At 44.9% G+C, this 14917-nt stretch overlaps 1 protein-coding gene across 1 annotated transcript; it reads right to left on the bottom strand.

Moving 5' to 3' along the window:
- Positions 1–6724: 6724 nt before the first annotated feature.
- Positions 6725–11167, bottom strand: LOC139744133 (uncharacterized). Its single transcript, XM_071654588.1, has one exon. It carries the CDS (start codon positions 11165–11167, stop codon positions 6725–6727), a length of 4443 nt encoding a protein of 1480 aa, XP_071510689.1.
- Positions 11168–14917: the final 3750 nt, after the last annotated feature.

Genomic DNA, 14917 nt, shown 5'->3' with positions numbered 1-14917 from the left:
ATCTAGATAAAATCTTTCTTAACGTGTAAAAGAAGTGATTATATTGTAAGCAGCAATAAAAGAGTGGAATACACAGATTATAATTCCCTTTGCTTGTATTCGTTTCATTGAAAATACGATGTTGATATTCATCGAAATTCAAATAAAAGAAAAATAATGTGGTAGTGTGTGTTTATGAAGACAAATTTTGTGTTTGAACAACAGCAGCCAGTTATGTTATATATAACATATTGTATATCATACATATTGTATACAATCAGGTACTGTACGTTACATGTACCACTAAAAGCTAACAATGTATACCCATAAAAAGCAAAGAACTTTAAAGACAACAGAGTGAGTGTGATAATGTGACAAAATTGGTATAGAGACACCCCTCTCAAGATAATGGACCAACCCAGGGCGGTGTGCAGTGTGTGTGCACATGAAAGTGTGTACGGGGTATAGACGATGTCAAGGGACACACGCAGCGGGTACAAAGGTCTAAGTGCAAGAGGTATAAAAGGACCCTGCTCGGAGAGGGAAGAGATAGATAGTTGGAGGGTTAGAGTTAGAGTTAGAGTAGTAGATAGTGAAAGTAGATAGCCAGCGAGCTGTAGGGAGAAGGGCTCTGCCCCGGGGTGTAGATAGAGCTGTTTGGGAGATATGTTTTCCAAACTTTCTCGTGGCTTGGCTTGCTATCGCACACATTGCTTGTATCTTTGCTTGTAATACCGCCTTCTCGGAGGACGACTGCACAGGCTCTGCTTAATAAACGCACAGTAACGGTATGTTATTCTCCATGACTCAGTCTTTGATGTCAACTTTGTAGTTGTAAGCACTGTCGCTGATTGTCTGCTGTGCGATGTTTGTGATGGGTGTTTATGGTTAGTGATGTGCGGAGTGCAGAGTGAGGATGTGATGGTAATGTGCAAGATCACAATATATTTTTGTGAAAACGAGCCTACAATCAACCCCGTAAGGCCAAAATTCGCTACAAATGGTGGCAGCGGTGGGATCTTTATAGATTACTGATATGCTCGAAATGTACCTCAGCTCATCGAGACAAGGATATGATATGGAATTGGAAGTGCTCAGAAGTGAAGCAAAGTGCTCTGAAAGATGCCTATAGATGGCTCTAATTGATGCAATATCACAAGTGGTGTGTAGAGTGAGCTACCCCAACGTCAGAGCTCATTTTGTGAGCTAGCTCGTTTGAATAGCTCGAAGTGCAACAGCGATTATTTGTGAGCTTATTTGGCAGCCCAATTTGTGAGCTGGAGTGATTAGCTCAAATCGTGAGCTCATTTTGCAGCTCAAATTGTGAGCTCATTTCGCAGCTCAAATTGTGAGCTCATTTCGCAGCTCAAATTGTGAGCTCATTTCGCAGCTCAAATTGTGAGCTCATTTCGCAGCTCAAATTGTGAGCTCATTTTGCAGCTCAAGTTGTGAGCAGGATCCCATAGCTCAAAATTTGAGCTGGCTCAATTTGTGAGCTGGATGACAAAGCTCAATATGCAAGCTCAATTTGTCTGCTCGTTTTGACAAGCTCAATATGTGAGCTCGATTTGTGAGCTTGATCAAGGAGTTCGACTTGCGAGCTCAATTTGCGAGCTCAATTTGTCAGCTCGATTTGCGAGCTGAAATTGGGAGCTGGAATTATGGGCTCGATTTGCTAGCTCATTGTGCAAGCTTGATGTTCAATTTTGGTTTACAGGATCAAATTACTGACAGCTTGTTATCTAGTGAGTAGTGTGCAAAGTGTGGTGCGCTAAATCCCCTAATGGACACCAATGAATTTGGAAGTGTTGATTTATGTTTTGATTATTGGATGGATGCCAAAACGTGTTTATCAATGTAAGTGGGTAAAAGTTGACACTGTGTGATAGCCAATAATCTACTTGTCTGATGTGTTCCAAAGTTACTCATGTTGTAAAGTTCATATGATTTGAAACAAACATGGACAAGAAAACGGGGCATATGGAGGAGCTTGAGAGGGAATTGGCTGAACTAAAAGAAAAAGATCAGTCAGTGTCGACTTGAAAAAGAACTGCTGGAGTGGCAGAAAGTGCAAGCTCAGGAGGAGTTGGGAAGGAAAGGTGGTACTGAAATGAACCCAGAGTGTTCAGGAGGAACCGTGGGAAGTCCATGAAGGCCTGACACGTTGACACAGGTTCAGTGTCATGACACGGACTCTGAGGTTAGATTCCATGTACCTGGTACTCCCAATGCTCAAAGAGAAACTGTTGGACTTGATTCAAATGCGTCGACAGTTCCAATGGGTAGGAGTGTTACTTTTGCACCACAGCAACAGCAGTTGTTCCCTATTTCATCGACTCCCCAAGATTTGCACGCAGCGCAATTGGACCTGAACAAATCAATGCTGCCTGAATTCAATCCGCACCCAATGTCGACCATGATGTCACATGCAGCCCCATATGGCATGCAAGGACATGTTAAACCACAGCGACCTCTTTTGGTACCAGACAGGAGCTGCTAGCCCTCATTCCTGGTCTGAAACAATTCAGACTGTATCTGTATGGCAGGAAGGTGAAGGTACGGACTGACCATGCCTCTCTGAAATGGCTCCTTCACTTTCGTAACCCAGAAGGGCAATTGGCTAGATGGATTGAACAGATCGCTGAGTATGACATTCACATCGAACACAGACCAGGCAGGAACCACTCCAATGCGGATGGATTGTCTCACATGAGATGTAAGCAGTGTGGAAGACAGGAAGAGGAAGACGATATTGGAATCCTGAACACTCAACTTGCAACTCCTTTGCAGGAGCAGGTAGGATCAAGTGTCAGAGGTATCGCTACTCAACCGTCTATGAGCACAGCCAACTTGCGAGAAGCTCAGCTTGCTGATGATTCCATCATGCAGGGATAATAGAATTAAAAGAGAAGGACCAGGCTAGGCCAGAGTGGGGAGAGATTGCACAGAAATCAGCAGCAGTGAAAACATACTGGGCCCAGTGGAGCCAGCTAGAAGTTAATGATGGGGTATTATGTCGTCGATGGGAGTCCGACGACGGGAGAACCATCAAGAGGAAAATTTGTTATGCCAGAGAAGCTCCGGGAGGATGCTATTAGGGATGTGCGTAACGGCCCGTTGGGTGCACCCCTCGGGCAGAGGAAAACGCTGGCAAACGTGAAGAGTAGATTTTACTGGAGCGGTATGGCTGCTGATGTACGTTCGTTCATTAGAATGTGCAATTTGTGCGCAAGAAGGAAATCCCCTACTAAGCAACGCCGAGTGCCACTACAATAAGGGTGGATATGACTGCCGTCAATGTATTTATTCATCAACTAAGTCCAGTAATCTAAGGAGGCACATCCACGATGTGCATGAAGGTCTCAACAGCCGAGGCAGGAGCAGGTCCCCCCAATCACCACGGCGGACGCCACGACCAACCACCATCAGATTGCCAAGTGAGAAACAGAGCAGCCCGGTATCAATCTCTGTGGACTGCTCCCCCATTTCGACGTCGCCACCGATGACGGGAAAACCCCTGGCAATGATGCTCCACGAATTAAGTAGTGTGGAACCAGACCCAGGCAGCTCTTCCGACGAGGATGGCTCCCCACCACCGGCCCAACCCAAGCCCACCGTCGACGACTCAACCAGCAACCAAATACCGGGTACAGATTCCTCGCCAGAACTAGATGATCGCCATGACAACGGGAAAGCCGATGAAAATGCATGTGAGAATAAAATTTTAGTATCCATTGTCGAACACAAAACAATCGAGTATTTTTCTGGCAATATTTGTATTAAGCGATTTGAAACAACTCATACATATCCAGTATATGTACCAGCCGACTGGGATAAGGCAGTCCCATGCAATTATGGAATGAAAGATTAAGGGAATATTTTGTTGTTTTTTTGGTTGCATATAATGATAAGGTCAGCAATCAGTTGGTAATACATTTCTTAATATTTCAAGGAAGATAAGCACAAACAATGCTTGATGAGGTAGGTAAATTAATCAAGAGTGCTTGTGTTTCATTTTTTTTTACATAAAATCATTAAAAAAAGAAGAAACAAATAAAGTTGTATTTATGCGTGTATGTTATATCAATATATTGGTGCGACTGTCCAAGTGTGATAGGTACTATATGAATGACTTTTGCCAAAGGAGGCTATAGTGACAAGGAAATAGACATTATCACTTATTTTGTACAAATTTTAGGTTAATGAACGAAGTATGTTATACTTCGGCATTTTGCTTGTTTTGATATGATTCAATTCATATGTTATTTCGCTTTGAACCTTGATGTTGTTTTCCGTGAAAGAGAACAAATATGATATTATACTGTGTTTTGATGTATTTAAGATTAAGTTGTTATGCTGTTGGGACGCATTCCTCGACAGTAAACGCAGGCAATTCACCTTACTGACACAGTGTGTGATTCAAACCATGGTATTCAATTCATGCCATTGTACAGTACACAAAACTCTTTGACCAAAGTTCATTTGCAGCTTATGATGATTTAATTGTATTTTTTCGCTGTAAGACTGATAGACCGCGTGCGGTATATCTGTACATGGAAAGTACGGCATCTTGCCTATTTTTATAACAAATTGAAATTGAAATACTTTCATTTAGGTAATCTGTGAACTGAACTTGATCTTGCCTTTGGTTGTTATGACAATCGAAAAAAAAATGCGATAACAGATGTGTCAAAGGGTTTCTCAGAAGACGACCGCAATAATAAACCGAATACAGTGAATTATCGTTTCAACTCAAGTGGGTCATCCGACTCTTTTATTCAACCAAAGTACGAAAAGGAAGAAAAAGGAAGAAAAATACAAAACATTTTTTTTTTTGTATATAAACAAATTGTTATATTATCCTCCTTTCTGCTAAGTCCCTATATAAGCGCATGCATTTCTACGTATGAAAACCCCCCTATGAATAAAGTCCCTACATTATCCATGGCACTTTCCCGTTGTCGATAACCGCGCGATGCCTGTACAGGGTTGCTCATGCGAAGCCGGATCCTGGCGTCGGATACGCGGTTCACGCGAGGTGGCTGACGCCTGTTCCTGCAGTCCGTCGCGGCGTGAAGCGTATACGGGTGTGGCAGCACGGCGTGGCCGGATACACACGGTCGATTGGCGTGGGTATTGTCCGGTTCGCGTGTGTCTGCCTGGTTCTGTCCACAGCGGGGCGTGGGATTACTCGAAGACTCAAAGACTGGGCGGTATCCGACTCCGGATACGTCCTCGGACAAGTCCGGATACTCAGTGCCTGGATACGGACGGCTATGAATATAACAACAATCCCTTGTCAAAATACATTTCTACCCGACTATTAATCCTCAACTCCTACAATACAACATTTGTGTTCACCATTGCAGGACTGTGTTAAGGTACAAATGTATCCGAACATCCTCAGCTTATTATCACATTAACTTTCTTCTTTCCTGTTCATTTTGACCTTTCTTACAAAAAAATATAAAAGTTTATGGCACATTTCGGTTCTGTTGCAATAAATTGCCACACAATGAAATGCATAAGCACAGCTATACTCAGTTGAATGAACCTCTGCGACTAGTTACAAATTCACACCATTAATGGGACAGTTATCACCACCCAGCGATAGAATTAATCTATCAAACAATACAAATCTCTCCCGTAAAAGCTCACTCTTTTCTAGCTGCTTTTACTAATTTTGCATATTATACTCTTTACACTGTATCTCTCGTCGATTTAACATTCATATCCGAATTTCAGAGAAGACATACTTCCGCTTACCATTAATTTCTGTATCTGAATCGATTCACAGCTACGCTTTATCGATCCTCATACATATCGTCCGTGGCGTAGATATGTGTATCAACACAAATCGATAATATTACTAATATCATAATTATTACAATTATCAAAAAAAATGTCGTAGCAATTACACCAGCAACAAAACTCATCGTTCAGGATTAAAATCTAATGACTATTTCTTTTACTCAAACGATCTCATTTTTGACGTAATACACATAACCTAACCCTCTCACTACCAAACCAGTTCTCCTTCTGGCTTAGATATTTTGGCTCATTTCGTACACAAAAACAAGCATCATTTCAAGCTATATTTCAAGAACCTCACGTGGTGTATTTGCTTTATACTCTTTAACATTAACATTTCTTTGTTACTATTTTAATCAATTAAAAAAAAAAGATTTCTTTCCTACCGGGTGCTAAATTGAATAATAATACCAAATTCTGCAAAACTTACAGCTTTTCGGTTCCTTTTCCTTTTTGAGTGATGGCCAGCGGTGTCTACGGGGAATGCACCAAGCGACGCAGCCGAATTAAATGCAATGATGCTCAGGCCCTGTTCTTGGCTTGTCAACCCGTCTGCGCACCTTCTCGCCAGCAAGCCTCAAATACAACTGTGCACTCTCGCTGCTCACTCACCGTCTTCACACCCGCACCCTAACCATACATTCCTGTCACATACTATTCAAATCGTATTTAAATCATTATTCCAAAATATTTGTCTCCATATCACCAGCTCCCTCTATCGACACCAAAACAAAATACACTCTATCACCGATGTCAGATTCATTTTGACAATTTACCCCCTTTTTCAGAAAATATTTTGGTAAAATTAAATTGCCCGTTTGACATTATCGTTCTACGTACGCTGTGTATAAACAGAAAAAACGCTGGTTTGGACATTTTTCTGTTACACCTTTTCATCCTTGTCACTGTTTACCTGACTCCTTACTGATCAGTGCTACTGCTGGATGCGACTCATGTAGTCGGCTCCAACGTTCTCCTTCCCCTTGATAGCTTCGATCCGATAACGGAACGGCTGCAGAGCGAGAGCCCACCGCATCACTCGTCCGTTGGCGAGCTTGCCTCGCCGCATAGCAAGGAGGGGCTCGTGGTAGACTTCGAGGACGAACTCCTTCCCGTAGAGATACGGCTCGAACTTTTGCACTGCCCATATGACAGCAAGACACTCTCTCTCAATCGTCGAGTATCTTCGCTCTCGATCGAGCAACTTCTTGCTGGCAAACGCTACTGGGAACTTTTCGTCGTCAAATTCCTGAAGTAGCACAGCACCGATTCCGTTCTCCGAAGCGTCAGTTCGGAGGAAGAAGGTGCGATCGACGTCTGGGAGATGCAAAATGGGTGCATTTGCAATCTTCCCCTTTAGACACTTGAACGCATTTTCTTGCGCTTCCCCCCATCTCACCTGGTTTGGTTCCCCCTTCCGAGTCAGATCGGTGAGGGGTACCGCGAGGGCCGCGAAGTTCGGCACGAACTTTCTGTAATAGTTCGCTAGGCCAAGGAATGAGCGGAGTTGCCTCTTGGTTCGCGGTCGTTCTGCCTGCTTGATGGCCTCTACCTTCTCGGTCCGCGGCTGGATCTTGCCTCTGCCGAGTTGATGCCCAAGAAACTCCAGGCTCTCTTGCCCAAGCAAACACTTCGACGGTTTTGCCTTCAGACCTGCCTGGCGAAGACGCTTGAAGAGCTCTCGCAGAACCTCCAGGTGTTTTTCCCATGTGGTGGTGTGCACTAAGATGTCGTCAATGAAATTGTGCACGCACTCCATCCCTCGAAGAAGCTGTCGCATGATTCGGCTAAAACTAGCAGGGGCGTTTATCAACCTGAACGGCATGGTTCGGAATTGGTATAAGCCGTTTGGCGTCACGAACGCCGTGAGGGGCTTAGCCCTCTCTGTAAGCGGAACCTGCCAGTAGCCTTTGGTCAGGTCTAGCTTACTGAAATAATTGTCGTTCGCCAGTTGGGCGAAGATCTCATCTTGGTCGGGAATAGGCTCGGCATCTGGTACCGTGACCAAGTTGAGTTTGCGAAAATCGCAACAAAATCGGTTCGTACCATCCGATTTTTTCACCAATACTATCGGTGAAGCGTAAGGCGACGATGATGCTTCGATCACTCCGAGATCGAGCATTTCCTTTACCTCGTCGTCGACTACTCTACGGAGAGCATGCGGAAGCGGGTACGGCCGGGACTTGATCGGTCGTGGATCAATTAACTCGATGTCGTGGCAGCCTAGATTCGTCACGCCAGGCAGATCAGTCAGGACATCGGGAAAGTTTCCGATCAGTCTCCTCAACTGTCGGCTCTGTTCGTCAGACAGAGTGCTGCCTAACTTTACGTCGGCTACCGTTTGCGTCTGCTTGAGTGTTGGCGTCTGGATGATGTGATCATTCGACGTGGGCTCGGGGCCGAGGTCGTCGACGTCCTCGTCTTTCTCGTCTTCCTCGATGACGGATACGCCAGCGACGTCGTGGCTTACCAGTCCTGCTGCATCTTCGTCGTGGCGGCGATGATACTGCTTGAGCAGGTTGGCATGAAACGTCGTCGTCCTCGTCCCGAGGTCGATCCGGTAGTCGAGCTTTCCAATCTTGCCTACTACCTTAAAGGGGCCCTTCCAGTGCATTAGGAGCTTGTTGTGGTCGGTTGGTAGCAGCAATAGTACCTCATCTCCGACTTTGAATGACCTGGGTCTCGCCTTCCTGTTGTACTGCTCTCTGTACCTGTCATGGGACTGTTTCAGATGTTCATGCACCATTTTACATGTGTCCTCCAGTTTCTCCCTGAGATCCATGACATACTGATATGTCGATTTTGTTTCTGGCTCTTGGTTGTCGTCGGTCCATAGCTCCTTCACAATCATCAGAGGTCCGCGTACGGCTCGTCCGTACAGGAGTTCAAATGGCGCAAATCCCGTACTCGCCTGTGGAGCCTCTCTGTAGGCAAACAACAACGCGTCAATGTACCGATCCCAATCCTGGGGACGCTCTTCGCACATTTTCTTCAACATCTGTTTCATGGTCCCGTTGAACTTTTCCACCAGACCATTACAGGCCGGGTGGTACGGAGTAGTGGTGATGTGGCGGATGGACATCAGTCTGCTCACCTCCTTCATTACGTCGGACATGAACTGCGCTCCGCGATCCGTTAACATCTCATGTGGGAAGCCTACTCGTGAGAAAATCGTGAACAATGCTTCCGCGACTGACGTGGTGTCGATGTTTCTAAGGGGTACTGCTTCAGGATAACGAGTGGCGTAGTCCATGAGTGTCAGTATGTATCTGTTCCCGCGTGACGTCACCGGCACTATCGGACCCACAAGGTCTACCGCCACGCGATGAAATGGTTCGTCTATCAAAGGCGTGGTTCCGAGGGGGACTTTGCTCACCTTCCCTTTCTGCAAAGAACGCTGACACACATCGCAGGATCTGCAGTACCTGACTGTGTCTGCTCCAATGCCGGGCCAGAAGAAGTTTTGCAAAATCCGCTCCGTTGTCTTGTGTGCGCCGAGATGGCCTCCGAGTATCGACTCGTGTGCTAGACTCAGAATCTGACGTCGATATTTGCGAGGAACCACCAGTTGGTTCGAGACTTCCTGCCGCTCGCCGCATCCTGCTCTGAACTCGCGATACAGCAAGCCCTTTTTCGCAATGAAGCGTGACTGATTCCCATTTCGGCTCGTCTTCACCTCACTACTCTCCGCTTGTTGTCGAATTTTCTCCAACGATTCATCATTGCTCTGCTCACGACGAAACTCGTCGGCTGTTGCAATGTCTGCCTGCCGTGGCACTTTCATCGCTCGTTGAGGTTTGGCTGCCTCCCTGCGCTGTGCCCTAGTCTCCACGGCTAGCCCACTATCCGCCTGCCAGCTGCTATCCGGGTCGTTAGGCTCACGAACACCTGCAACATTGCCCAGAATAACATCGTACACAGGGTTATTCATGCACAGTACCTCTAACTCACCAACGAAGAAGGGAGAATCGATCATGACTGTGGCGACTGGGAACTGCTTCTCGGAGCCGTCGATCAGGATGCATGTCCGTTGCGATCCGGTCATCTGATCCGCTCTCACCAATTCCGTGCGCACCACCGCTGTCGAACAACCGCTGTCACGTAGTACGTCCACGTGCGTTCCGTTTACTATGCCTTTCCTCACAGGCATAGCTCTAACTGGCTGCTCTCCACACGCAACACTCATCAGAGGCAGATCCGAATCCGCTATCCGGATATCCGGACTTGGCTCTGCACAAGAAAAACATGAATCGATTACGAGGCATGCGTTGCCGTGCTCTGACATTTGACGCTTACCCTCTGAACCGCTGCTACGAGTCGATACCGGGCTAACATCTGTCTCATCCGGTCGACCAGCTTTTGCTCCGGTTCGCATTTCCGGAGTGCGGTTGTCGGGCTTCTTGTCGTCAGCTTTCCGGTTCGGATCCGGTTTCTGTCCACCCTGGATTCCGACTGCAGCCTTTTCTTTCCTGGTCTCTCGGCTTCTGCAATACCTGGCGATATGCCCCTTCTTTCCGCAGATGAAGCATCCGTCCGGGCGGGGAGTCGTTGCTCCTCCCGGTTGGGGTCGAGCATCACCTGTGGAAGTGTTAGTACGAGATTCAGGTTTAATGTGACCTCGGGACTTACCACCCGTCTGCCCTCCGAGATGCCATCCCGAGCGGGCCTCAATGAACCTGTCGGCGATGTCCACGAAGTCGTCTATGTCAGTCGGCTGTCTCTCTTTAATGAACGTCTCCATATCCTTGGAGCAGACGTTGTAGAACTGCTCGATGAGCACCAGTTGCACCATCTCCTCGAAGGTTGGCTTGTGGCCGGATAGCTCCAACCATTTCTCGAGATAGCTCCGTATCCGTATCACGAACTGCGCTGCTGTCTCTCCCGTTTCCGGCTTTGCCCCACGGAATTTCCGCCTGAAGCCGTCGCTAGTGAGAGAGTAGCGCTTGAGTACTGCGGCCTTTACTCGGTCGTAGTCTTGTGCCTCGTCGTCATCCAGTCTCGAGTATGTGTCTAATGCTTTACCTGTCAAAAGAGCACTCAAATGAACGGCCCACACATCACGTGGCCAGTGCTGAGCATTAGCGTACCGTTCAAACCTGTGTAAATACACATCTAGATTATCTTTCCCACACTGAAATGCTGGAAGTTTTGGAGCCCTAACTGTATTTATTTGAACTCGGTTACTACCTCCCTCTTCTAACCTAGCCTGTTCTAACTTAAGTTTCAGTTCAGTCAGTTCCTTCTCTTCCTTCATCCTCTGTCGCTCTTCCACTCGTGCCTCTCTCGCCTTGTCCTGTTCCGCCTTAATAAACTCTTGCAACTCTGTCCCCTCTAACCCTAAGGTCTGCCCTACCTTGGCTAACTTTTCTAGATCCATCACAATCACTCTTTTACTCTCGCACAGGGTTGACTTACCAACAGAGCCTCACCGGCAGAACATATACCCGGCACTTCCAAAAGCAGACGAGCGCGTGAATGACGGTGCTTTCCCCGTGGGCACAGGCCGGAAGAAGAACTAAGTGGAAGCTGAAATACAATCACAATATCCACAAAATTATACACTGGATTATCAGGCTACAATTACAAATATATCCTCACAACAGTAATTAAATTACTATCAACTGGGAGAGATTAATTACAACTATCGAGACAATAGTGTCACCTATCCGATACCCCCTCTAACAATTTAGAATTATGTCGATAGGTCCCTTCGTGGTCGCCAATTATTGTCAAAGGGTTTCTCAGAAGACGACCGCAATAATAAACCGAATACAGTGAATCATCGTTTCAACTCAAGTGGGTCATCCGACTCTTTTATTCAACCAAAGTACGAAAAGGAAGAAAAAGGAAGAAAAATACAAAACAATTTTTTTTTGTATATAAACAAATTGTTATATTATCCTCCTTTCTGCTAAGTCCCTATATAAGCGCATGCATTTCTACGTATGAAAACCCCCCTATGAATAAAGTCCCTACATTATCCATGGCACTTTCCCGTTGTCGATAACCGCGCGATGCCTGTACAGGGTTGCTCATGCGAAGCCGGATCCTGGCGTCGGATACGCGGTTCACGCGAGGTGGCTGACGCCTGTTCCTGCAGTCCGTCGCGGCGTGAAGCGTATACGGGTGTGGCAGCACGGCGTGGCCGGATACACACGGTCGATTGGCGTGGGTATTGTCCGGTTCGCGTGTGTCTGCCTGGTTCTGTCCACAGCGGGGCGTGGGATTACTCGAAGACTCAAAGACTGGGCGGTATCCGACTCCGGATACGTCCTCGGACAAGTCCGGATACTCAGTGCCTGGATACGGACGGCTATGAATATAACAACAATCCCTTGTCAAAATACATTTCTACCCGACTATTAATCCTCAACTCCTATAATACAACATTTGTGTTCACCATTGCAGGACTGTGTTAAGGTACAAATGTATCCGAACATCCTCAGCTTATTATCACATTAACTTTCTTCTTTCCTGTTCATTTTGACCTTTCTTACAAAAAAAATATAAAAGTTTATGGCACATTTCGGTTCTGTTGCAATAAATTGCCACACAATGAAATGCATAGGCACAGCTATACTCAGTAGAATGAACCTCTGCGACTAGTTACAAATTCACACCATTAATGAGACAGTTATCACCACCCAGCGATAGAATTAATCTACCAAACAATACAAATCTCTCCCGTAAAAGCTCACTTTTCTAGCTGCTTTTACTAATTTTGCATATATACTCTTTACACTGTATCTCTCGTCGATTTAACATTCATATCCGAATTTCAGAGAAGACATACTTCCGCTTACCATTAATTTCTGTATCTGAATCGATTCACAGCTACGCTTTATCGATCCTCATACATATCGTCCGTGGCGTAGATATGTGTATCAACACAAATCGATAATATTACTAATATCATAATTATTACAATTATCAAAAAAAATGTCGTAGCAATTACACCAGCAACAAAACTCATCGTTCAGGATTAAAATCTAATGACTATTTCTTTTACTCAAACGATCTCATTTTTGACGTAATACACATAACCTAACCCTCTCACTACCAAACCAGTTCTCCTTCTGGCTTAGATATTTTGGCTCATTACGTACACAAAAACAAGCATCATTTCAAGCTATATTTCAAGAACCTCACGTGGTGTATTTGCTTTATACTCTTTAACATTAACATTTCTTTGTTACTATTTTAATCAATAAAAAAAAAAGATTTCTTTCCTACCGGGTGCTAAATTGAATAATAATACCAAATTCTGCAAAACTTACAGCTTTTCGGTTCCTTTTCCTTTTTGAGTGATGGCCAGCGGTGTCTACGGGGAATGCACCAAGCGACGCAGCCGAATTAAATGCAATGATGCTCAGGCCCTGTTCTTGGCTTGTCAACCCGTCTGCGCACCTTCTCGCCAGCAAGCCTCAAATACAACTGTGCACTCTCGCTGCTCACTCACCGTCTTCACACCCGCACCCTAACCATACATTCCTGTCACATACTATTCAAATCGTATTTAAATCATTATTCCAAAATATTTGTCTCCATATCACCAGCTCCCTCTATCGACACCAAAACAAAATACACTCTATCACCAATGTCAGATTCATTTTGACAAGATGCTACTTGCCGTAAAGGTTTACTAAACATTCAACTTAGTAACCGCGACAGTATTAAGGTTAAGAGACATGTTACCTCAGATGTTCATAATTGCTGTCTTCATGATGTAAATAGATGAGTTCGAGTTTTTGTTGTCATTCTGTTGTTTAATTGACATGAGTAGTTATACCTACTTTTGCTTATTACCTCTTTTTCATGTAATCAATCGTACTTACGTAACAGGAATCGTATATTCGAAGAAGAACGAGATGAAGGAAATTGCCCTTCGTATTGATTCGCATGTCAGTACCTTTCTATAAAAGTATAAGAATGGATAACGTTTGTGTCTGTGTATGTTAGAATATATGCTTTATAGTCTATATTACACGTATAAGTTATACGTTGCACAACACTGAATTTTGTTTTTCAAAACCGTTAATGCTTTTGTATTATTTGGTGCCTTATAAGTGTAACTTTTCGTGCACGATGATATAAGTTTAGAAGCTCTTGCCAAAGACATTTTAAGCCTCGGAGTACTTGCCATTATATTCGTCGATTTTGAAGATGGTATAGGATTATATAACTTTTTACTTATCAGTTTACAGATAAGAAGTGTGGAAGAAAGGAGACATAAATAGCCTTTTGTTTTCTTCCGTTTTGTTCCGTATAACGTTCTCACACGTTCTCATTTTTGTCTTTAATAATTTTTGTATTTCTCTGAAACGGGGACGTTTCAAACTTGGTTGGGGGTAATGTGACAAAATTGGTATAGAGACACCCCTCTCAAGATAATGGACCAACCCAGGGTGTGCAGTGTGTGTGCACATGAAAGTGTGTACGGGGTATAGACGATGTCAAGGGACACACGCAGCGGGTACAAAGGTCTAAGTGCAAGAGGTATAAAAGGACCCTGCTCGGAGAGGGAAGAGATAGATAGTTGGAGGGTTAGAGTTAGAGTTAGAGTAGTAGATAGTGAAAGTAGATAGCCAGCGAGCTGTAGGGAGAAGGGCTCTGCCCTGGGGTGTAGATAGTGCTGTTTGGGAGATATGTTTTCCAAACTTTCTCGTGGCTTGGCTTGCTATCGCACACATTGCTTGTATCTTTGCTTGTAATACCGCCTTCTCGGAGGACGACTGCACAGGCTCTGCTTAATAAACGCACAGTAACGGTATGTTATTCTCCATGACTCAGTCTTTGATGTCAACTTTGTAGTTGTAAGCACTGTCGCTGATTGTCTGCTGTGCGATGTTTGTGATGGGTGTTTATGGTTAGTGATGTGCGGAGTGCAGAGTGAGGATGTGATGGTAATGTGCAAGATCACAATATATTTTTGTGAAAACGAGCCTACAATCAACCCCGTAAGGCCAAAATTCGCTACAATATAGACCCTACTCAATGAAGACCCTACTCCTAATAGACATTCCAACGAGCATGCAATAGATTTCTGTTTTAAAGAAGACTGACAATAATTGTGCCAAAACCTCCTTGGAAAGTATCTTGTAGTTTTATTGATCCCAGAGGTCGAAAT

This window comes from Diadema antillarum, unplaced genomic scaffold (genome assembly GCF_040938485.1).
Source record: "Diadema antillarum isolate AM-2024a unplaced genomic scaffold, OU_Dant_1.0 seq00001139_RagTag, whole genome shotgun sequence".
In the NCBI taxonomy this organism is placed as follows: Eukaryota; Metazoa; Echinodermata; class Echinoidea; order Diadematoida; family Diadematidae; genus Diadema; species Diadema antillarum.
This window is presented reverse-complemented; position numbering and strand designations above follow the sequence as displayed.